This window comes from Lycium ferocissimum, unplaced genomic scaffold (assembly GCF_029784015.1).
Source record: "Lycium ferocissimum isolate CSIRO_LF1 unplaced genomic scaffold, AGI_CSIRO_Lferr_CH_V1 ctg8745, whole genome shotgun sequence".
Lineage (NCBI taxonomy): Eukaryota > Viridiplantae > Streptophyta > Magnoliopsida > Solanales > Solanaceae > Lycium > Lycium ferocissimum.
This window is the reverse complement of record NW_026727407.1, coordinates 4,916-28,801: the sequence shown is the minus strand read 5'-3', so window position 1 is coordinate 28,801 and position 23,886 is coordinate 4,916. Positions and strand designations below refer to the sequence as shown.

Below are 23,886 nucleotides of genomic sequence, written 5' to 3'. Positions count from 1 at the left end.
TTTTCAGCCATTTCATATACTCTTGGATACATCATAAGGACAATCTATACAGTCCTAACATATTATAAATGAGACATCCATGTTACAAAAAATTGGCACCTATTAAAAATGGTTTTAAGTGATTTGCTCACTAAACGTACAAAATTATCAAAAAGGTGAAGGAAATCGTTAGGTTGAATCATTTACAATCATTATAAACTCAGCACTGATACAATCACGCAAAAGTCAAAGCTTACAACCCATGATAAACTATAGAAAGGCTTGAAAATGAGTCATGTCAAATCAGCAGAATCAACAGCCTTTCATCAAAGTCTAAACTGTCACAATTCCATCCAACCTCAACAAATTTAATCTGAAGTAAATAAGATAAAATGATAGAAAATTAGTATCATCAATATAACTGTGGACTGGGAAGTTTAGAAAAGCGAATGGAATAAGTTTTTAAACTAATTTGGCCACGGGATTAGCTACTAAATATCAGATTCAGAAGCTAGATGGACAAAACGATCCTGCCACGGAACTGTATAAGAAACTTTTTCATTTTCCATCTTTTGAAATTGGAGTTACCAATAGTTACCACAATTATTCAGGAGCACGGATATAATGGTGAGTAATTTACTAACTAGAAGCCTGGAACGTGAATTAGAAGAGGAAACTATGCAGGCACACCAGGCTGGGAGCTAAAAGCAAGTAACGGAGACATGCATGTAGTCTTATCAGTGGCAAGAATGAATTGTCAAAAAATTTCATCAAAAAAAAAAAAAATGAAAAAAAGGAATGAATTGTCAACATTAGGCATTACAGACACTAGAAATACTAAAAGCTTTACAGCAACTGACGGAGCACCACTGTGTAATGTGGCTACTACATGGTTATGCAATAAGGGGGAGTTTTCACCAAGGAATTGAAGCAAAAAAAAAAAAAAGTAAAACCGAGATTAACAAGATAGCGCGGAAGCCTTACAGCAAATGCCTGTGGAGAGGAATCACAAGTCAACACCCTCATCAAGCCCTTTAGAACTGATTATCACATTTGAATCAATTTGTTTATCAAACTTTTGTTTACGGCGGGCTTCAAATGCCTTGAAACCATCCATCTGGGGGAAAAACAAGTAAATTGAATTCTTTGTAAATGATTTTTCTAGGACTTACAGAGCTAAGTAGTATCAAACTGTGAACATTAGTGAGTTACCTGTTGAAATTGGTCCATGGAAATGGGATTTCCGTGCAGGGCTATGTTCTGCAAGCTCTTGCATTCTCTTAATAAATTTAGAGGCATCTGAGCAACCCAGTTACCAATAGCAAGCATGAGTATCTTGTAAAAACGTAAATTTGATAGGAACGAGTACAAAAACTAGGATGATGCTTTAAATGGAAGATACTTGACGTTCACTCCAATGACTCAAATGTAGATAATTTTGCGTATTTGACACTATTGCCGCTTTGCAAGTTAGATGCTACTGGTTGTTTGGTTATGTATATTTCTTCATGAAACTGTGTCTAACTAAAAGGAAAAGCTTTTATGCACGGCTTAAGGTTAATGTCTGTGTTTTCCTTTTCGCACTCATACACAGCGAAGTGGGCCTAGGCTTACAGATGGTGCCAAGAGAGTTGCTAACTCTGCTTAATAGCATCCTTCAGATAGAAAGAGTGAGAGAGAGAGACAGAGCACATACAAGTATCACCAGTACAACAAGAAGTTCAGTTTTTCAGAGAGACAAACAGGAAAACATTTGATCCACGTGGTTTACTATTCTTTGCACATTTTATGTGTGATGATGATAGAGACAGACACACACACACAGAGACAGAGGGGTGAAATTAGACAGTAACCTGGTTGAGATTGTTATTGTTCAGGCACAGTGACTTTAGTTGAACAAGATTGCAAACTGATGCAGGAAGCTCTTCAATAGAATTATCTGTGAGGCAAAACTGTTATCATGACGCAAGATTAAAAAACAGTAAAAACGGAAAAAGAGACAGAACACAAAAATCATGTATCAATTTAAATGGATGGTACCAAGAATAGTGTCTTATAACTTAACAGAAAAGATTTGGAGATATTCTTTTGGCTTTCTAGGTCACCCACACCAATTTTATCATCTTCCATAAATATCACTTAACTTTATGTTGATTGTAACATGCTTCATTTCCCTCGACATATATTGGATACAGAGCTCCACACCAGGAAAGCAAAAGGAAATAGATAAATAGCAAGAAACTAAAATCTGAAGGTACCATTTGCTTGCAATTCTTCCAAAGAGAAGCAACTTCCAATTGATTCAGGAAGAAACTTTAACTTATTGTTTGAAACGTCCAACAGCACCAACTGCAGGGTAAAAACATTAATGTCAATTCCAAAAGGCTTATGTTTCCAAAGAAGAAGAATTAAGAATACTTTAAGTCTAGGCTGTACGACTTCCTCGGACAGACGGAAAAAAAAGCATCTTTGTATAGAACTAAACTCACAAGTAACAAAACATCTTTGAAGAAACAATATATGCAAATGTTTATAAGGTATGAACATTTCCAGAGGATAGAGCCAGTAAACTTGATTGAAAGACCTTAATTCGTAATCTCAACTCACCAACCATGAGGATCAGATATACAACTAACAGTGAACACTATATTTCTTGGTGTTGGAATAGGGTTGTACATAGTGTTATGGAAAAGGAATGTAGTACACTGGCTATAAATAGGGCTCAGTGTAATAATGTAGTTTACGTATCTTAATAATATTTTCCGAGCCTTATTTTTCTCACTACTCTGAGAATTAAAATATGGAGAAATCAGTCAACGGAACTTGTGTGTGATAATCAAGCAGCTCTTCATATTGCATCAAATCCGTTATTTCATGAGAGGACTAAGCACATTGAGATTGACTATCACTTTATCAGAGAAAAGATACTCTCCAGAGATATTGTTACAAAATTTGTGAAGTCAAGCGGGAGAAAGTTTCACCAAGTCCCTCACTGGTCCTCGTATTAGGCACATAAGCAACATGTTCGGATCATATGACTTATATGCACCAGCTTAAGGGGAGTGTTAAAAATAAGATTGTATATAGTGTCCTACTTGGAAGAAGATTGTAGTGTATAGTCTATAAATAGGGCTCAGTGTAATATTGTAGTTTACGTATCTTAATACTATTTTTCGAGCCTTTATTTCTCACAGTTGGTTCATCAATGACAGTGAAAAAATTATGGAGAAACATATTCTGTCTAAAGAGAGTGAATTGAAAAGGAAGAACATAAGGCACTCAGGGTGGTGGATCTCAAGACAACCCGCAATGGAGCCACTTATTCTCCAATTCAACCACCTTCCCCAAGGAGCTGCAGGATCCTCTTCCAAATCCAAAATACAAACATAAGAGAGCAAAGAGACATCATCAACTACCAGGAAGACGATAGAAATTCATGATGGAGCGGCATCACTATATAAATAGAGAAAAAATTGGGCTTTCAGTTGTAAGAACAGAAAGCTGTAAGTAAAATGATTCACTGATTTGGATATCATTATGCTGAACATTCTCTACAAGATTGACACCATTTCTTTAGCCACCTTAGCACCTTTATACTAAAGAAAAGTAAATCAACAAAGCAGAAAAGCAAGCGCAGAAATAATATTTTAACTGGCACAGTATACAGAATTCCGGAAGATGGCACCATATAAACCATCAGAATGAATCACTCACATTCCGTAAGCTCCCAATGGTCTCAGGCAAGCTCATTAACAAGTTTGCTGAGACAGACAAACGCTCAAGCTTCACCAACTGGCCCACTGAATATGACAACATTCTGTTGTTAGAACAGAGAGTGTGATGCTATATAGCATAGAGAAACCTACTTAACTTCACATATGATCTAGGATGGTGGGGAATTACATTCATCAGGAAATGCTGTGATTCGATTCCCATCAAGTGTTGCAACTTTCAAAGACTGAAGCAATCCCAGGTTCACGGGGAGATGCTCAATAAGGTTATCAGCCAAAATCTGAAAAGAAAATAATCAAACTCAATTCTTTGATAGAATCAGATATAACCAACTATTTGTTAAATTTTCTATTTAAGAGAATACACCCTACAATATCAATAGTATTAAGCATGGAAACCCAGATGAAGAGTCCATTAAGAATAAACACTTCTCACCAGAAGGGAAATGCACTTCCCAAGTAGAACTGATTTTCATGCCAGTAGAGTGTTTGAGGAGTGTTTGAGGACTCTTGTACAGATTACAACTGATTTTTTGTTTTTGTAGGTTTTTCGAGCACCCAAGAGGTTCCTGTTAGCATAACTGATTGGAAGCATTTGTGGAGAACTGTGTGTTGGTGTAGGTCCACTTTTTGTATACCACTAGTATACGTGGGCTTTTTACCCACCACATATTACCCCGTCCACAAAAAATAATTGATTTTCACTCCAGCTCATTCACATGGCTATTTCCAGTCTCCCTTTGAAGTCAAGCTGCCAGTATATCTCCAATTTTGTTTTTGCCATGATATTTTGGACTAATTGGTATTGCTTTAACCTTACATTTCCAACAGAATAAGACAGTTAATACTTACTACAAGACACGAATTTCCCTCAATTAGGGTTTAGCAATCCCGTTAATATAAAAAATATGTGGAACATGACCTCTCATTTTATGCTTTATGAGTGCCACTTGCACCTTCTGTTGGATGTGACCAATACTAATCTTGTATTATCTTATATGATCACATATCCATCCTAACATCAGTATTCTTATGACACTCATCTTGAATTAAACATTAACCAAAAATCATTCCCATATACATTGTTGATCTTGGACAACGTCCAATAGAACTTATCTTTCATTTGGCAGGCATCCTTGTTCCTCCCATAGCGTTCTACTGGAACATTGAGCCTATATATCTAAACTGACAGCGTACTCAACTTTATTTTTCTTGTGCTAGCTAAACTTGTGGTGCATACTTGTGGTGCATATGCTCTATGTTACTTCTACTCATCCTAAAATGTTTATTCTCTAGAGCAATTTTTAAAGTTCAAACTATTAGTTGATTCCTGGTTCGATTATTCAATTAACACCAATATCCCCGGCAGAAAACAGACACCGTCGGACCTTATCTTGCATACTATTGGTTAGCTAGGGTAAACAGGTACGGATTCAATTGAAACCTGATGTAAATTCACCATTTTAAAAAGAACTTCTCTGTATTTGCTACCACTTTTCTAACAATTGTAATGGCTCTTTCCTACCTATTATTATGGCATTTATATACTTGGTAAGAGTTTTTTTGTTCTCCAGCACGCGCTAAGGGACTTGTCACTGTACTTTTTCAGTTTTTCTAGGTCAATGAATATCATGTATAGATCATTTTTTTCTCTGCCAACGAACTTCGATCATTCTTCTTAACAAAAATATAGTCCATGTTGTAGATCCACCAAGCACAAATTCAAACTCATTTTTGTCAATTTGTAGTGTCCTTAATCCTATGCTCTATAATCTTTTCCAAAGCATAGTCATATGACTCATAAGTTTAATACCACAACAATTAGCCACAACAGTGACACTGAATATCTCCTTTTTTTTTCTTATTATTTTTTTTGAGAATGGTAACAGTTAATCTATATATCCACAGGTATACTACATCCAAATGTGTTGTCCCCCTTCAAAAAATTACATCTTACAGCTTGTTCTTTACATGATCTTCCTTTTACAGTAAGTCCAAAACATTAAAAATATCTTCTGTTTGCACTAAAACTACCTGTTTACACCAAAAGTAATAAAGACTTAAAACAATTCATCTTGAACTTCTGTAGACCATACTGTTTGCTCTCAAAGCACCTCTGATTCCTTTCATTCCACACAGTCCACCATATGCATGATGGGACAATCTTCCATCTCTCCTCCTTCTTTGTTGCATTTCCATCCCTATTCCAGCTGTTTAGAACTCCTTTAATGCTCCAAAGTTTCACCCACTTGATCTTCCTTCCATAGTTGTTCTGTCCATTTGCAGTGTAAAAAGAGATGGTTGATTGTCTCATTTTGTTCCCCACATAAGAAACACCTTGTGCATAGATGGAAACCTATTTTGTTCAAGTTTTCATGAGTCAGCACTGCTTCCTTGGCCAAAAGCCAGTTGAAACAGTTCACTTTGTAGGGAACTTTTGTCCTCCATATCATCTTCCAGGGCCAGCCAGTCATCCTCCTGCATAGTTGAGGTGTTCAAATCCTTATATGTTGAATTAACTGAGAAAATTCCTTTGTTGTCCTTCTGCCACTCCATTGTGTCTCTTTCTCCTGTCCAGTTGTTGAAAGTGGTCATTGTATTATGAAATGTTGCTATCCTCTCTATCTCCCAATTATTCAAGTTTCTTCTCAGATTCAAGTTCCATCCCTGTCCAGTCCATATCTCAGCAACAGTAGCTTGTTGCAATTGACAAAGAACAAATAGATCAGGGTACAACTGTTTCAAGGTTGTACTATCAATCCACTTATCATTCCAAAATGAAACCTTTAATCCATTCCCAACCTTACATCTGATCCTTGCTAGCATAATTGGCCACAAGTTCCCGATTGCTCTCCAAACAATGCAACTGTATGGTATAGTTACCATGTTTGCTGTCCAGTTATCTTTCATTCCATATTTAGCAGTGACGACATCTTTCCCGAGCATGTTTTCTTCCGTAGCAAAATTCCATAACCATTTCATCATTAGGCTTTGATTCTGCATCTTCATCTCTCTAATACCCACTCCTCCTGCCTTCTTGCTAATTGTCAATTCTTCCCACTTGACTAGATGTATCTTTTTCTTGTCTTCAATGCCTTGCCAGAGAAAATTCCTTCTAAGTGTGTCAATCCTTTTAATCATATTAACAGGTGTTGGAAAGATGGACATCATGTAAGATGGTAATGCATCTAGCACACTGTTGACCATAGTCAGTCTACCCCCAAGAGAAAGGTACTGACTTTTCCAGTTAGACAGTCTTTTCACACATTTCTCTAAAACCCCATTCCATATCCCTTTGGACTTGCTTTTAGCTCCCAAAGGCATGCCCAAATATATGGTTGGGAGCTCCCCCACTTTGCCTCGAAGCTTCACAGCTAGCCTCTCCAGTTCTGGCACCTCATTTATAGGATAAATGAAACTTTCCCCCCAATTGATGTGTAATCCAAAAACTAATTCAAACATGATGAAAATAACCCTTAGCATTAGCATATCATTTTCCTCTGCTTCACAAAATACTAAGGTGTCATCTGCATACTGTCGTCTGTAAATGTGTGATCTCCAAATTGTTTCCATCTCCCACCTGAAATCCCCTTATCCATCCTCTCTCCTGTGATGTGTTTAACATGTTGTTCATCCCTTCAATTGCAAGAATGAAAAGAAAAGGGGATAAAGGATCCCCCTGTCTCAATCCCCTTTGAGAAGTAAAGAAACCACATGGAGTTCTGTTGACCAAGACTGAGAATTTTACAGTGGTGATGCACTGCAAGAATGAAAAGAAAAGGGGATAAAGGATCCCCCTGTCTCAATCCCCTTTGAGAAGTAAAGAAACCACATGGAGTTCTGCTGACCAAGACTGAGAATTTTACAGTGGTGATGCACTGTTTAATCCATCTAGTACCAAAGCCCATCTGCTCCAGCATCTTGATCAGGAAGCTCCAGTTCAAATGATCATAGGCTTTTGGGATGTCAAGTTTGCATAGAATGTCTGGTTTTTTACTTCTCTGCCTGGAATCCACACCCTCATTAGCTATAAGAATTGCATCCATAATCTGTCTCCCTTTTATGAAAGCCAGTTGCTGTCTATCCACCAGTTTGTGGATAACTTTTTTTCAGTCTCTCTATCAGTAGCTTGGCACTGATTTTGTATACTCCACCTATTAAGCTAATAGGTCTGAAGTCATTGAGTTCTATTGCCCCAACCTTCTTTGGAATTAGTGCCACAAAAGTAGCATTCAAGCTCCTTTCAAAATAGCCATCTGCATGAAAATTCTGAATAGCTGCTACTAGGTCAGTCCTGATGATTTCACAACATTGAGTAAAGAAAGCCATTGTATACCTATCCGGACCTGGTGCCTTATCTCCTGCACATGCTTTAATGGATTCCAATATCTCTTGAGCTTCAAAAGGTGCCATAAGGTAAGTGTTGTCATCTTCCTCTATCCTGGGGCAGTTTCTCATGTCTAATTGAGGCCTCCAATTCTCTGTCTCTGTGTAAAGCTTCTCATAGTAGGCTACTATCTCATTCTTCACTTCTATGGGATCTTCCGCAACTTCACCATCTACTCTCAGCTTATCTATTGTGTTTACTCTATGGTGGGCATTAGCAGTTTTATGAAAAAAGCTAGTGTTTTGTCCCCCTATTTAGCCAGATTGCCCTGGATCTCTGTCTCTATGCAATCTCTTTATGTCTGGCTATTTCAAATTCCATCTTCAGTGCCATTCTAGATGCTATTTCTCCCTCCAGAATTCTGTCCTCTTGTATATCTTCCAGATCAGCCAATTGGGCAAGCAGCACCACTCGTTTCTGGATCTTCAAGTTTCCTTAAGCTGTTTTGCACCATTCCTTCAGTTTATCCTTATGAGCTTTCAACTTTGCCACCAAAATATAGTTAGGTTTGCCAATGAAAGTGAAGGATTCCCACCAATTCTTTACTCTTTCATTGAAACCTTCTGTTTGCAACCACCAATTCTCAAACTTGAAATATGAACTGGTTTTCTCCCATTCCCACATTGTAACATCAAAGGGGAGTGATCAGTAGCTACCCTGTGAAGTATAGTCTGCTTGATGTTTCTGAAACTGGCATCCTATTCTTGATATGAGAAATCTATCTAATCTTGCTACAATAGTATGTCTGTCTCCCTTTTTCCATGTGAACTTTCCTCCTGATAAGTCCAAATCCACCAGCTCCCTGTCTACAATAAACTCAGAGAAGTCAGTCATTGCTTTGTTGATTCTCCTGCCATTCTTCTTCTCTTCTTCTCTGATGGGAACCTAACTATATTAAAATCCCCACACAGGACCCAGGGACCTGGAATCAGTCCCCTTGCTGCTCCCACTTCTCCCCAAGTTTCCCCTCTTTCCTGTCTGTCAATTACAACCCATTCATTTGCCAACTGACATCTTGATTTTTTTCAATGAAACTGAGTACATTCTACTGATCACACCTTCCTATTCCCTTTTATCCCACGTTATGACTATACCACCTCTGATCCCACTTGCTTCTAACTGCACATAACTGATCCATCTACTTCCCCCTCCACCTTTGTTTCATGTAAACAAACTACATCTGCTCTCCAGCTTTGTAAACAGTTCTTGATCATACCCCTCTTCTTGCTACAGTTTAAGCCCCTTACATGCCAGATATCCCCCCGCTCCTAGTACCATTACTCATAAATTTACTATCTAATTCTAATCCCTTCAATTCATTCATCCCCTTCCTCTTTATGGTTGATTGCTCCCCCTTGTTCTCCTTCTTCTTGTTGTCAATTTTCAAAAATAACTCTTTGCCCTTCTCTTTACACCCTCTGAAGCTTGCTCCAAATTCCGTACTGAGTCTGGTAATGTGCTGTTTAACTCATTCTGGAGTACTGAGTTGCTTGGTAATTTCTTCCGCTGAAAGTTGAATTCTCAAAGGAACAATATCTTCTGCAATCTCTTCTGTGGTTTCTTCTTGTCTGCTGAGTTGTAAGCATGTTGTTTCTCTTGCTTCCAACTGTAGCTGAGTTGTAAGCATGTTGTTTCTCTTGCTTCCAACTGTAGCTGAGTTGTAAGCATGCTGTTTCTCTTGCTTGCCCCTCCCAGTGATCAATTTGAATGGGTTGGGTCTCTTTCTCCCCATCTCTGCTTCTCAAATTCTGGAACATGTTGTGAGCGATAAGCTTAGAAATATTTGCCTCTATTTCTATGCTTACCATGTCTTGAAATTGGCCTTCAAGGGTTACTTGATTTAAATGATGGTGGACCACTGCAAATGGGTCCACTAAATCTCGGCCCAATCTGTCAATTCTTTTAATTTTGCCCCCCACCGCCTCTAATGGCCCTTTCCCTTTTTCCTCCAGGCAACGTGTCCAAATATTTGAAATTTCCCCACTACTTGATGTACCCACGTGGGATCCCCTTTTATATGCTTAATCTGCCAGTGTATATGACCTCTGTCCTTTATTATCCACCGAACAAAAGACCTTCTTTGCGCTCTTTCCTTCGACAGCTCTGACCGTCACCGGAATCTCGCACCATATTGGGATGGTGTATGAGAATCCGTCGCTGGACACCTCGATAACCCTCGAAACTTCCTCCCCATCCCCTTGCGCCTTAATACGAGCCCAATGTAGATGGTTCTTGAACTCAGTTTCCTCCTCTGTTTCCCAATACTCCCCACACTTGTCTCCTATTTGCTTGAAGAATTCATGTGACCACATGCTCAGAGGAAGCCCTAGAATTCTGACCCACACCCAGTCTCTTTTTCCCGTCGTCGGTTTCCACCAATCAATTTTCAATTTCATCTTTTTCCAATTCCATTCTCCGGTCATAATGTGTTCCGCTACTTTCCTTGATGGGAGTTCGAAGAGAAAATGGCCGTCATTCATCGCGAAGGCATTAAGACCGAACGTCGTCTTCCATGTGTTGCTTGCCCATCTTCTTACATCGTTCAGCGTAATAGCCTCTTGTGAAGAGTTATGGAACTTCCCAACAATACACCTGTTCAACATATCTTTCTCAGAGATTGGATTTTCCCCAGCTATCTTTATGTTATTATCCTTGGACTGAATCTGCACCTTTTTTGTGTTTTCCGTCATCCATCTGTTGCCAATGATGACGTGTTTGAGGGATGCACCCAACTGCTTCGTTGCTGGTCTCTGTTGCTCCTGCACTTGCACTGGCTCATATATGAACTTAGCAATCTTATGTGCTATGTTTGCCCATCCTTCTTTGTATGTGGTCTCCGACGTAATGATTACTGATTTGTTTTGTCCTTGAATGGCAATGAAACTTATGTATCTACCACTCTCATTGTAATTAAGACTGCAGAAAAAATCTGAAAAATGATCCTTCAGATTCCATCTCCTGACTACCTTCCCCTGTACTTTCGATGCTTCAATAAATACTGATATCAACCACTATAAGACTTTAATGGTAATTTTCACTGTTCTCATTAAATTCCTGCTACGTTCCTCCCATTTGTACCATGTTTCTGCACCAGATTTGCATTTAGTAATATCATAAGACTTAAAACTTGCATTGTAAAATATACTACTGTCCCCTAATGAAGAAGAACGGATCATGGTGGCCGGAAAAAGACCCCCAGAAAAGGAAATAAATTTGAAATTACACTAAAAGCTCACTGGCCTAGTAAATCGTGCCTGGGAGCATTTTCTCTCTCCTATTATAGTTAACTAAGTCTTTTTCTTATTATACCAGACGGAAACAATTTTTTTTTTGCTAGTTTGGTTCTTTCCACTCTTTAATATGCAATTGAATAGCTTGATAAGGCATATTACTCCGACATCTCCAAGGCACTTCCACACCACTATCGGGGTACCATTTGGACTACAAAATTTTCCAATACTTATACTTTTTTAGTGATAATTTCAGAGACCTCCCTCCAAGTTTGGCTTTGTAACAATGACCTACCCTATAATTTTCAATACTACGCTTGCCTCCCTTATTTTAATTATTTCATAACAATTATTTTGAACTATTTCTTATTAATGCAAACTAATCACAGGTTGACCAACTTTTCCCTTCTAATATTACTCTCTTTTAATTAATTAATTAACTATATGAATAATTATCCCTGTAATTGGTCCTTTCGCCATTTTTGTCTGAATCTAGGAAATAAGGTCTCTACTATGGCCTAAGGTAGGGGTCTATCGGAAACAACCTCTGTACCTCCCAAGGTAGGGGTAAGGTCTGCGTACGCTCTACCCTCCCCAGACCCCACTTGTGGGATTATACTGGGTATGTTGTTGTTGTTGTTGTTGTTGTTGTACTCTGGACTAACCGAAAGGGCTCCGTTATCCAGTCTAGATGCCTTCCTGCCCTTCTTGTTGTTGATCTGTTGAAATAAATCTTTGAATTGGAAAGGGATTGGTGCCATTATTGAAGAATAAGACATAAAATCACCTCCATATACCTACATTCACATAGAGTTGAACAGGCATCAAGCATAAAGGTATTTCATGAAATCATTGCACCAAGCATTGCAAGCCTATTTCGTTCAAAGCAGCTCCAGTAGAGTCATGTTGGGGCGCACAACTCAAGCCTTATTGCCTGTCTAAATCCATCGGTAATTGATTTACTGAAACGATTCCTCATTCTTTTCTCATCTTTGTCAGTTAGCAAACTTGGTATCAATTTCTCAATTCCATGTGAACTCAGACCTTAGTTTATTCATGTCAAGAGTGTATTTTAGGGCTATTCTGCTAGGACTCTATAAAGATCATAGACATAGAGTGACAGACAACTGAAACTAGTGGTATAATTGGTCAGATTCTAATTAATTGTTAATTCATTACTTAAAAGAGGGTAATATTAGAAGGGTCAATTGGTCAATCTGTAATTAGTTTGTATTAGTAAGAAACAGTTTAAAACAATTGTCACAAAATAATCAAGATAAGGAAGGCAGGCGTAATATTACAAACCACAAGGGAAGTTAATGTTATGAAGTCAAACCTGAAGGGAGGTTTCTGAAATTATCCCTATTTTTTACGCCATCCTTTATTTTTGCATGCCTATTTATACCAGCGTAGCTAAAGGTTCGGTCTTGCATGGATATAGACATTTGTAAAGTTTATCCTCTTGATTTAAGTTGAACAACTACAAGATTGCATTTCCATCTCTCTTTGACCTCATCATATGGTCCATATCCTGTTAAAACTCGTGTAGAATCATCTTTAATACGCTTAACCTATTTAAGCGTTTACCCTTTTCTCTCTTCTTCATACTTGTTTACAAATTTATTTTTCTTTGTTCCTGTTCTCCTAACTTTTGGTACAAGCCATCTAGGGCTTTATCTCACTTTTTTCTAAAAGCCTTTTTAGCTTTCCTCCAAGATCTCTTCTACTCTTCAAAGACTTCTCCATCTTCTACTTTTGTTAACTTCTCACAGCATGCTTTTTTTGCCAATTGCTCCAATATAGTAGGTTAGTTCCTTAATTGTATAGCTACATTAACACCAAAATTAGTACATAAGGAGATACCACATCTTGAAATCATTGCTTTTCTTCTAGGTCTACTGGCCATTCATTTACCTTCCAAGTAAAGCATTATGTGGTGTTTATACACGAAAGACTTGTGAATTGCTAAAATTGATGGCCTAACATTCCAAATCTAGCTAGTGTATTTTTTTTGAAACTGGTAATTTTGTATTCCTCAGCATTAAGGGTATGCTGGCCACCTCCAAAAATTTACATTTTACTGAAAGAGAAATACTTACAGTAATCCTAAAAAGTCCACTAACTGAACTTCCTCTTCTACATATTGTTCTTTACACCAAAAACTTAATGAAGTAAAGACCTTCCATTGGATCTTCTGCAATGAACTTTCTCTGCCTTCAAAAATTCTGTCATTTCTTTCCTTCCAAATGTTCCACCAGATGCAGGCAGGAACTGTTTTCCACCAAATCTTCTGACTCTTGCTCCCTCCCCTTCTTATCCAACAGCTTAGAAGGTCTGCAGTGTGTTCAGGCATAGTCCAGTTCACCTTAGCCAAATTAATGAACAATGCCCAGACTTGTGCCGTAACTTTACAATGAAGGAAAAGGTGATTGTTTGTCTCTAAGGCCTCCTTGCATAATGTGCATCTTGAAGCAATGTTTATTCCTCTTTTCTGCGGTGCTTCATGAGTCAAGCAGGCTCTCTCAAGCTACCAGCCAGGTGAAACACTTCACCTTAGTTGGTGCCACACTCTTCCAAATGGATTTCCAAGGTCCTGGTGTCCTCCCTGAAATTTCAGTCAAACCCTTGTTGTACAATCTGTTCACAGAGAACAGTCCATCTTGATTATGCTTCCATGTCAATTTATCTGGCTCAAAATTAGTTCCTTGAAATCCACCAATTACTGTCAATAGTTCTGCTACCCATGCTATTTCCCAATCATTTAGAAGTCTTCTGAAAACCAAATTCCAGCCTTGGGAGACCACATCTCCTCTATTGTACTATCTGGATTTGTGCTTATAGAAAATAAGCTAGGAAACAGTAGTTGTAATGTCCCCTGTCCACTCCAATTTTCCTTCCAGAAAAGAATCTTGTCACCCCTACCCACCTTGTAGTTAACATTTGCCTTCAGAGCCAGCCAGAAAGCTCTAATGGTCCTCCATACCCCCACACCATAGGTATTTGTCACCTCATTTGTACACCATTTCCCATTTTGGCTATACTTATGTTGAATTACCTCTTTCCATAGTGCCTGCTCTTCCTGATTATATCTCCATAACCATTTCATGAGTAAGCTTTTATTCTGTAATTTTTGGTTCTTCACCCCCAATCCTCCATGTATTCTGCTTTGTTGAACTACTTCCCAATTTACCAAGTGGAACTTTTTTCCCTCATTGTTTCCTCGCCATAGAAAGTTTCTCCTTAGAGTGTCCAAAGCCTTAACCACCTTGCTTGGTATAGGAAATAAAGACATCACATATGTTGGCAAGGAGTCCAAGACTGAGTTGATTAAGATGAGTCTTCCTCCCAAGGATAGGTATTGAGATTTCCATAGAGCTAGTTTCTTTTCAGTCTTCTCTATGATGCCATCCCAGATTTTCACTGCTTTATGCATTGATCCCAAAGGCATTCCAAGATAAACAGTAGGCAAATTCTCAATCTTGCAATTCAAAATGCTTGCAAGTACTTGGATCTGCTGCACCTCCTTGACTGGGAATATACTGCTCTTCCTCCAGTTGACTTTCAGCCCAGAACATGCTTCAAAAACCACTAGTATCACCCTCAAATGGCAGATCTGTTCCTGATTTGCCTCACAAAAACTACTGTATCATCAGCATACAGTAGATGGGAGATTTCCATAGCCTCATTAGCCCTATTTCTCGCATTAAATCCTCTGATCCAGCTATTTTGAGAAGCAATTCTCATCATGCTGTCCAAGCCTTCCATAGCTATAATGAAAAGGAAAGGGGATAAAGGGTCCCCCTGCCTGAGCCCCCTTTCTGCAGGAAAAAAACCCACAGGTTCTCCATTTACTAGAATAGAGAACCTGGTAGTTTTAATGCAGAACTCCATCCACTTTAGCCACCTGCAATCAAACCCCATTTGTCTTAGAGTGTTGATAAGAAAATTCCAGTTCAAATGGTCATAGGCTTTTTCAATATCCAGCTTGCACATCACTCCTGGCTCTTCTCCTCTAAGTCTGGTGTCAATACACTCACTTGCTATTAAAGCAGCATCCATAATTTGCCTCCCCTTTATGAATGCTATTTGGTGCTTATTGACTAACTTGCTCACCATTCTCTTTAGTCTTTCTGCCAGCACTTTGGAAATTATTTTGTACACACCAGTGATCAAACTAATGGCCCTAAAGTCCCTTAGTTCAGTTGCACCACTTCTTTGGGATCAAGGCCACAAAGGTGGCATTGAAACTTTTTTCAAACATCTGTTGAGAATGGAAATTCTGAAAAGTCAGCATCAAATCCTCCTTCAAAACATCCCAAAATGCCTGGAAGAAGGCCATTGTGTATCCATCTGGGCCAGGTGCCTTATCAGCAGCACACAGTTTGATCCCTTCCCATACTTCATCTTCTTCAAATTGCCTTGACATCCATATTTGCTCCTCCAGTTATGCTTTGGACACCTTGAATGTTCAAGTTTGGTCTCCATGCTTCTGTCTCACTGTAAAGGTTCTGATAGAATTCTAGAATTGCATTCTGAATATTCATAGGTTCAGAGGAGCTAACTCCATCAACCATTAAAGTGTCAATAGTGTTGAATCTTTTGTGAGCTGTGGCCATCCTGTGAAAATACTCTGTGTTTTTGTCTCCACTTTTGATCCATTGCACTCTAGATCTTTGTCTCCATGCTATCTCTTCATTTCTAGCCACTTCTTCATACTCCATAGCCAACTGAGCCTTCTGCAATTGCTCATCTTCAGTCAGAGGTCTTTGTTCTTGAATAACTTCTAGGCTGCCAACTTGTTCCAGTATTTTGTCTTTTCTTTCCCTCCAGTTTCCCTTATTCTCCTTGCTCCATTCTTTAAGTTTACCTTTTAACAGGTTTAACTTTGCAGCTAACTTGAAGTCTGGTCTTCCTGTAACATCAAAGGAGCTCCACCATTCCTGCACTTTGCTTCTGAAACCATCCACCTTCAACCACCAATTTTCAAACTTGAAATAAGTTTTCTTAAAGGACCAATCTCCGCATGTTAGCATGATCGGATTATGATCAGATCCCAGGTTTGGCATTACATCCTGTTTGATCTGTAAGAACATTTCATCCCAAAGTGTTGAAAAGAGAAATCTGTCAATCCTAGAGGCAGTTCTGTGATTTGACCCCCTCTCCAAGTATAGGACCCCCCAAATAAAGGAGGATCCACTAACTCCACCTCATTGATGCACTCAGAAAATTCCTTCATAGCACCAGATAGCCTGCTACATTCAGTTCTTTCAGATGGGAACCTTGTGACATTAAAGTCACCACAAACCACCCACGGACCCTCACATAAAGCCCTCATAGCACCTATCTCCTCCCACAGTTCCCTCCTTACAATTCTCCCACAATCAGCATAAACTGCTGTAATAAACCAGATGAAATCTTGATTTATCCCACACAATTTACAAGTTAAACTTTGATTCCCATTTTCCACTATTTCCCCTCTCCACTGCCTCTTATCCCATAACACTATAATGCCCCCCCTAGTGCCTAATGACTCAAGCCATACACCCCCCACCCATCTATTTCCCCAGAGTTGTTGTAGATAATTTCCCTTCCCCACTCAATTTTGTTTCCACCAGAACATAGATATCAGCCCCCCATTGTTGTATTCTACTCCTTACAGTATTCCTTTTACTCTCCATATTCAACCCCCTCACGTTCCAAGAAACTATTTTTATCTTCATTATAAAGGAGTTATTAGTTTCCTCCCCTACTTCTTGATTCACTCCTTGGTTCCCCATCTTTGTAATTCATATCAAATATCAAATTTCTTAGCTCCCTAGGAACTCTCTCTTTATCAGCATTATGTTCTATTGAGATAACTGAAGTTATGCCTTTTTCTCTCCTCTGGTCAATCTTTGTGAATAAAGCTTCGGCCTCCCTAGAGCAACCTTCAAATGCTGCTCCGAATTCCTGGCTCAACCTCACAATATTACCCTGAACCCACAGATTCGATCTCATCACTGCTTCCTCTTCACATTCCGAAAAATCTGTTTGTATAGGAGTAGGCTCTCCCAGAAGAGTTATCTGGTTTGTGTTCCCATGTTCTTCAATTTTCTCTTCATCCTCTTGACTTTCAGTTGGCAAGACCATCTGCCCATCTTCTTCTTCTTCTTCTTCAAACTCTCGGTACTGATCCATTCCTTTATCTCCTGCATCTTTCCTCCCCGACCCAATATTTAAATTCGCCACTTTCTTGAACCCTAAAACTGGGGAATCTGTGTGAAGTGGTAATATAGAAGAGGAGGGTTGAAATTGCCTTTTGCATGTTGGTAGAAGCTTCCCAATTGGCAAAGCACTCGAGGAATTTGGATGCCATCTCTTTCAAGTTGTTGAAGTGATTCTTATAGCCATCTACAGTGGAACTATCTGGAGTTTTAAGTTCTGTAGAAGATGCACGTGACCCACCATGTGATTCACTTAAAATTGGTCCCTTTTCAGACTCATATTGGGCCAAACAATTAAATTTATTTGGGCCCAAAATTAAACCCTTCGCAGATCCAACATAAATCTGGCCCTTCTCAGTATTTGAATTTAAACCTACCCCACTTGCCTCTGCAGAATCACCTGCAAAGTCAACAGCATCTGTCTTTTCCTTCTGCTTAGCTACTGTATCTATACTTTTACCCAGTGTCTTCGCTATCTGCTGGGTAAAAGAATGTAACACCTCTTTCTCCTCTTCTTCTCCGATGACAACTCTCGCCGGAGATTCCACCCAAACCTGGAGGGTAAAAGAAATCTGCCTTGCTGCAGGGTGACTTCTTTAGGAACCTCTCTACCATCTCCTTTGACTCTGATTCTAGCCCACTTTAGATGATTCCGGAGTTGAGTCTCTTCCTCTGTTTCCAGCCAGCCTCCACAAAATTCACCAATGACTTTGAAGACTTCAGATGACCAGAATTGGAGCGGCACACCCACAACCCCTAATCCAGACGGAATTTGGCATATTTCCTTTTTCTATGACCCCTGATAAAGAAGACCACCACTGAAGATTGATTTGGGCTCTTTTCCAGTGCCACTCCCCTTTCAGGACTTGCTCAGCTATGCTTTTGGATGGAAATTCAAACAGAAATCGATTTTCTCCCATGGCATAAATATTGAGCCCATGGATCTGTTTCCAAGTGGAAGAAGTCCATCTTCGTAGGTCATACAAAGTTGGAACTTCCTCATTTACAAAGTAACCAACCAAGCATCTGCCAAGTACCATATTCTGATGACGTGCCATACCTTCCTTTATCTGAATAACCTCTCCCCTCTTTAATGCGGAAACCCCAGCCACTTCATTGTTCGACCATTTACAGCTTTTAATTGCTTCTGCATATTGGAACTCTTTGTCCACAAACCTAGGCTTCCTCACATTAAATTTGTCAACAAAGCTATTAATGAATCTGCCAATCTTGTCAGCCAGATAGGTCCAGCCAGCATTAAACGATACTTCGGGTATGATTATCACCGCTCTCCTTCTCCCTCGTAAACTGATAATGCTAATATATCTGCCAAAGCCCTTAAAATTCCTGGAGCAAAAGGTCTCAGAGAAACTGTCTCTCCTCTTCCATCTTCTCACTACATTGCCTCGTACCTTTGATGCCTCCCTCATGTTCTGGACTATCCATTCCAAAGTCTTCTTGTTCAAAGAAACTCTTCTGATGAAATTTTACCTCTTTCGGTCCAGTCAAACCAATGTTCTGCTGTATTTGAGGATCTAGTAATATCATAAGACTTAAAGCCTACCGCGAAATAAATGCTATCATCCATCTCCTAGAAGGTTGAAAGAAAAGGAAGTAGAGTGAGAGATCCGGTGATCAGAAGGACCACCGGAGTTAGGGACCAGTATCACAAAGCAACTTTATAGCATTGCCTCGGGATAAGTGCCTGGGAGCATTTGCTGTTTGTCTTTTTTTTCTTTTTTTTCTTTTTTTCAGATGATAACTGAATACTACTACTCTAGCTAGTGTATTATCTAACTCACAAGAGATGAGCACCCTCATTTTCTTTAGCTATTTATATTATGGTTGTGATTGTTAGCGTAATTGGTGTATCATTTGTTCCTACTAATGCAATAAACTATTTACCATCAATTTGATTTTCATCGGCTTGAAGAGGATAAAGCAATTTAGAAATCACAAAATGCTGGTTGTTGAGTGGTCCATTTGCTATAAACCTTATGAGCTAATTTAACAAAGTAGTGTATATCTTGACATCCAATGTGATGGATTATCTTTCTGCCTCCTCACAATGTAATGTTTTATTCATTTTTATTTTTATAAGGTAAGATTTAATGTCATTATTCATGTCTTTGATCTCCAATAAGAAGGAGAGAACTTCTTTCATTATATATCTTTGTATTAGACTATTGGAATGCCAAATGTTAGATAATTGCTAGTGTGAAGTAAGTCGAAGAGAATTGTCTTTCACACCTATAAACAAGCGTGCTGTGTTTTTCATTATTGTCAAGGTAGCTTCGGCTCTTATTCTTCTCACGTGGTATCAGGCCCTACAATCTTGGTAGTGTCGTATGTAGCTTCCTCTGACCAGCAAAAGTGAGCTTATACTGCAGAACTAAGTTTTTTCTCCATTTTCGTAATTTTACTATTCTTTCCTCTTTTTACTGGTCATTCAAGTGGAAATATGCCTATGTTTAGTGACCGTTTCTATAGTATCCCACCACTTTTTTGCTGATCTTTCGAGGACAGTTTCGACGGCACCAAACCCGGTGATCTCTGCAACATGCACCTCTTCCACTGATTCTTCCAGTAGAATCAAACCTTCTTCAAGAGATCATTTAGCTGGAACCGTGCCTTTTCCAAGCAATTGTTGACAGGATCATCACTATTTAAGATATTCTTTAAACGACTATGTCATTAGCGAGATTCCAGTGATCAGAACTTTTCCGAAGACTCTCCACTAGATTTCCAAAAGGTGTTCTGGTGACACTATTTATGTGACTTCCATTAAATAATTACTTTTCCGCGTTTTTAAATAAGCAAACGCAAGTTAATTTCCCTTCCCCACCTTAAGTTTAAGGGGTTTAGAACATTGGAGTTACATTTTGACCTTATCATATATTTATTTGCTAGTGAAATATAAAGAACTTCTAATATTTTTTTTATTATTAGTAGTAGTACTGTATTACTATTACTATTACTATATATATATATATATATATATATATATATATAACTCATGTTTCAATTTTTTTTTATTTATTTTTTTGTATTGATGACATGAGTGGAGCTTAAATGAGGAAAAATGGTCAGTGAGGCTTCATATAGCCGACCCCAACTTGTTTGAGACTGAAGCGTAGTTATTGTTGTTGTTACGATATTGGAGTTAGTCTTAAGTGTTAAATGTTAATTTAGCCTCATTGGTTAAATATAAGAAGTGAATTGTATCTCACACCTCTAAATAAGTGTGTCATATTCCATTATCATCAAGTTATCTATTTATTATCTTCCCTTCTCTTATCTTATCACATTGACAAAATCATGTCCTCAAAAAGAAGCTAAATTTTCCTTGCTAAATTTCTCTGCCATAACAATAACAGACACTCTTTAACATTTTAGTTCTGCCAATGCTGCTCAATACCATGTACCTTTTCCCTAAATGACTTCTGGCTGCAAGAATATGACCGACAATTCTGACCTGGCTTTCATTATGAGATGTGGACACTGATAGCATACTAAGGTTTTCTGAAAAGAATGATGAGGCTGCTGAGAGACAAAGGTAGGTGTCAAATATGTAAGTCTGTAGTACTTACAAGACGCTGCAAGTTAATTAGCTTGTTGATCTCCATGGGAATTTGAACTGCCACAATTCAGAAACTGAGAGATTAGCTTCAGAAAAGATTAAAAGCTTCAGGTTAATAAGATCAGAAATATAAACGATGAAAACAATCTCCCCAAGTAACAGAGGTATAAATTAATTGGCTACTGTAGCACATGGAATTGATAGTGATTTGTCTTTGTGCTCTAATTGACTAGAAAGATATGAATCAGAAGCTTGAGAAATTAGAGCAATACCCAATTTATTGTGTGTCAAGTCTAGGGTGCGTACAGATCTCTCCAGGCAAATAACTTCATCAGGAAAAGACTGTCAAGGAAAAAACAGTCAGGAGATCATAAGACAAACAGAAAGGATTTGGGAGAAAACAAAAATTCTCCAAGGAAGTGGTGTTGCCCGGTCTCGAACCGGAGACCTTCAGTGTGTTAGACTGACATGATAACCAACTAACAGAAAGGATTAACCTGAGTCCTTATCTGTTGATATTTACATTTCTTCACAGCAAGCATTATTCATTTGAAACCAGCAAACTAACAAGAGCAACTCCTGAATTACTTCCTAAGCCTATAGCTTCATGAATTAAAGCCAATGGCAATCTAAAACCTATTTCTTTGTAAAGTCTTATCATCAATTAGATCAGAAAACTACTATAAGCATGCATGTGTCTGATTGTATATCTGTGCATATATATCCAAAAACACACACGAGACATTGACACCTCGTGATTAAGCAAACATATTTCATCATTGCATTGTGGACACTCAGCAGGGCTTAGGAAGGTAAAGATCCACTTCATTAAGAATTGCACATAGTCATCTCGAGGAATTCATTAAATATCTACTGGTGCCCATGCCACTAATGTAGTAACCCCCTCTCTCTGATTTGTGGGGCACAATCTACTCCCCAAGAGCCAAATTAAACCAATTTTCATGGACATCGTTTATTTTTTTTAAAACAAATTTGAAACTTATGTAGAACGTAAAACTACTATGTGATCATGACCACATGAACTTTGTGGTGAAAATATTAAAGTAAAAACTAGAATAAGACACACTTTTGACTCCTGGAAATGTAAATGTTTACAAAGGAATTACTTAATTAGTAACATGCCACTAGTTCCCTTACTTGGTTACTCGTCCATCTTTTTTTTTCTACTCTTTCGTTGTATACCTCCAGCTACCTCAGAGAACAGAGAACATTCTAGAAGGAGAAACATGGATCAAATTCTCCTATGTATAGATTGATCGATTATGTATGTGTAAAATAGTGAACTTAATCTATTGGCACATAAAATTTGTGCTCTTAAGCAATTTACCCGAAAGTTTCATAAACGCTAATGTTCAAGGAAATATCCAGCTAACTCTTATCCTACATTCCAGAAACTATTCATAGACCTCGCCTATACATCACAAGAAAGTATAACACTCATCGGCCCAAATAACCCATAACGGCTGATGTTACCTGAACTTTACTTATCCTAAAACGAAACATAGAAAAAGGGAATTGCAAAAGAAACAGGACCATAATCTGAAATACCACAAACAAACAAACAGAACACAATTCATTGAAGCCAAAAGTCCATATGTTCAGATTAAGAATATTCGATTCAAAAGATAGTAAGAAAAACACGAAGCATATGGAATATTATCATGAAAGAGATATGGGGTTGATTGGCTGTAATGACAATTAGCAAAACACAAAATCAATCCTGCTTGTGCTAATCAATCAACTACCCATTAATTCCCAAATTAAATGAGGTTTAACTATATAAATCCTCTAAATCTATTACATAACCCTACAACAACAACAACAACAACATACCCAGTGTAATGCCACAAGTGGGGTCTGGGGAGGGTAGAACGTAAGCAAAACACTAGTGGTCAATGAAGTGGGTTTAGCTCCATGAGGTCTCAGGTTCAAATCCCAGCCGAGACAAAAACACTAAGTTATTTTTTCCCATCCATCCTAGTCTTGGTGGAAAGAATTCCCTGATTCTGTTGTTGGTGGGAGGTGACAGGTATCCGTGGAATTAGTCGACGTGCGCTTAAGCTAACCCGAACACCACAGTTATCAAAAAATAAAAAAGAATGTACACAAACCTTATCCCCTACCTTTGTGAGTAGAGAGGTTGTATCTAATAGAGCCTCGACTCATCAAAGCAGGATTGAAAAGACAATAACGACAACAAAATAGTGAGATGAACAAAGCAAAGGAAGCAACACACAGTAGTAAAAATTGGAAGAAGATACACTATTATATAACCCTATATTCCGGGCGATTTCATTTCAATATTAAATAGTAGAGTGCAAATTATTGAGTGAGCTAACAGGGAGGGAGTGTAAATGAGAAATTAAATAAAAGAGGATATATAGGGAGTATGGAGAAGAAATGCCTTTAATTTGGAGTCGCGTAAAGCAACGATGCCAGTTGAACGCCATCGGGCCATGCGGGTGGCTTTAGTATCTGCGGCCCCCTTGCTACTGCAACACCCCATTATTATTATTCTTCTAGTCTAGATAATAACGAAGATGTTATGAAATTCTCTATGATAAAAGGGATATCTTCACTAGACAATCAAAAGTTATTGAAGTAATTGAGGCAAAGCACTTAGGTCAAGGAAATTAAAGAGGCGTTGAAGGCGAAGAGAGACGACGATTTTGATTTTGATGAATGCGTGTGAGAGTATTTTTGTGTTGTCAGATTGTAGCGTTGACGTTCGATTCTTTATTCCACGAGTGACACT

General features: G+C 38.5%; 1 protein-coding gene across 1 annotated transcript; it reads right to left on the bottom strand.

Annotated features, from left to right (window-relative positions):
- On the bottom strand, window positions 1-23,886 carry LOC132045952 (plant intracellular Ras-group-related LRR protein 7). Its single transcript, XM_059436517.1, has 10 exons — window positions 23,536-23,886; window positions 21,383-21,452; window positions 21,121-21,167; window positions 3,883-3,991; window positions 3,694-3,779; window positions 2,238-2,328; window positions 1,833-1,918; window positions 1,192-1,278; window positions 964-1,096; window positions 1-352 (listed from the first exon to the last, which is right to left on the bottom strand). Exons 1-9 carry the CDS (start codon window positions 23,635-23,637, stop codon window positions 986-988), a joined length of 789 nt encoding a protein of 262 aa, XP_059292500.1. The 5' UTR covers window positions 23,638-23,886; the 3' UTR covers window positions 1-352; window positions 964-985.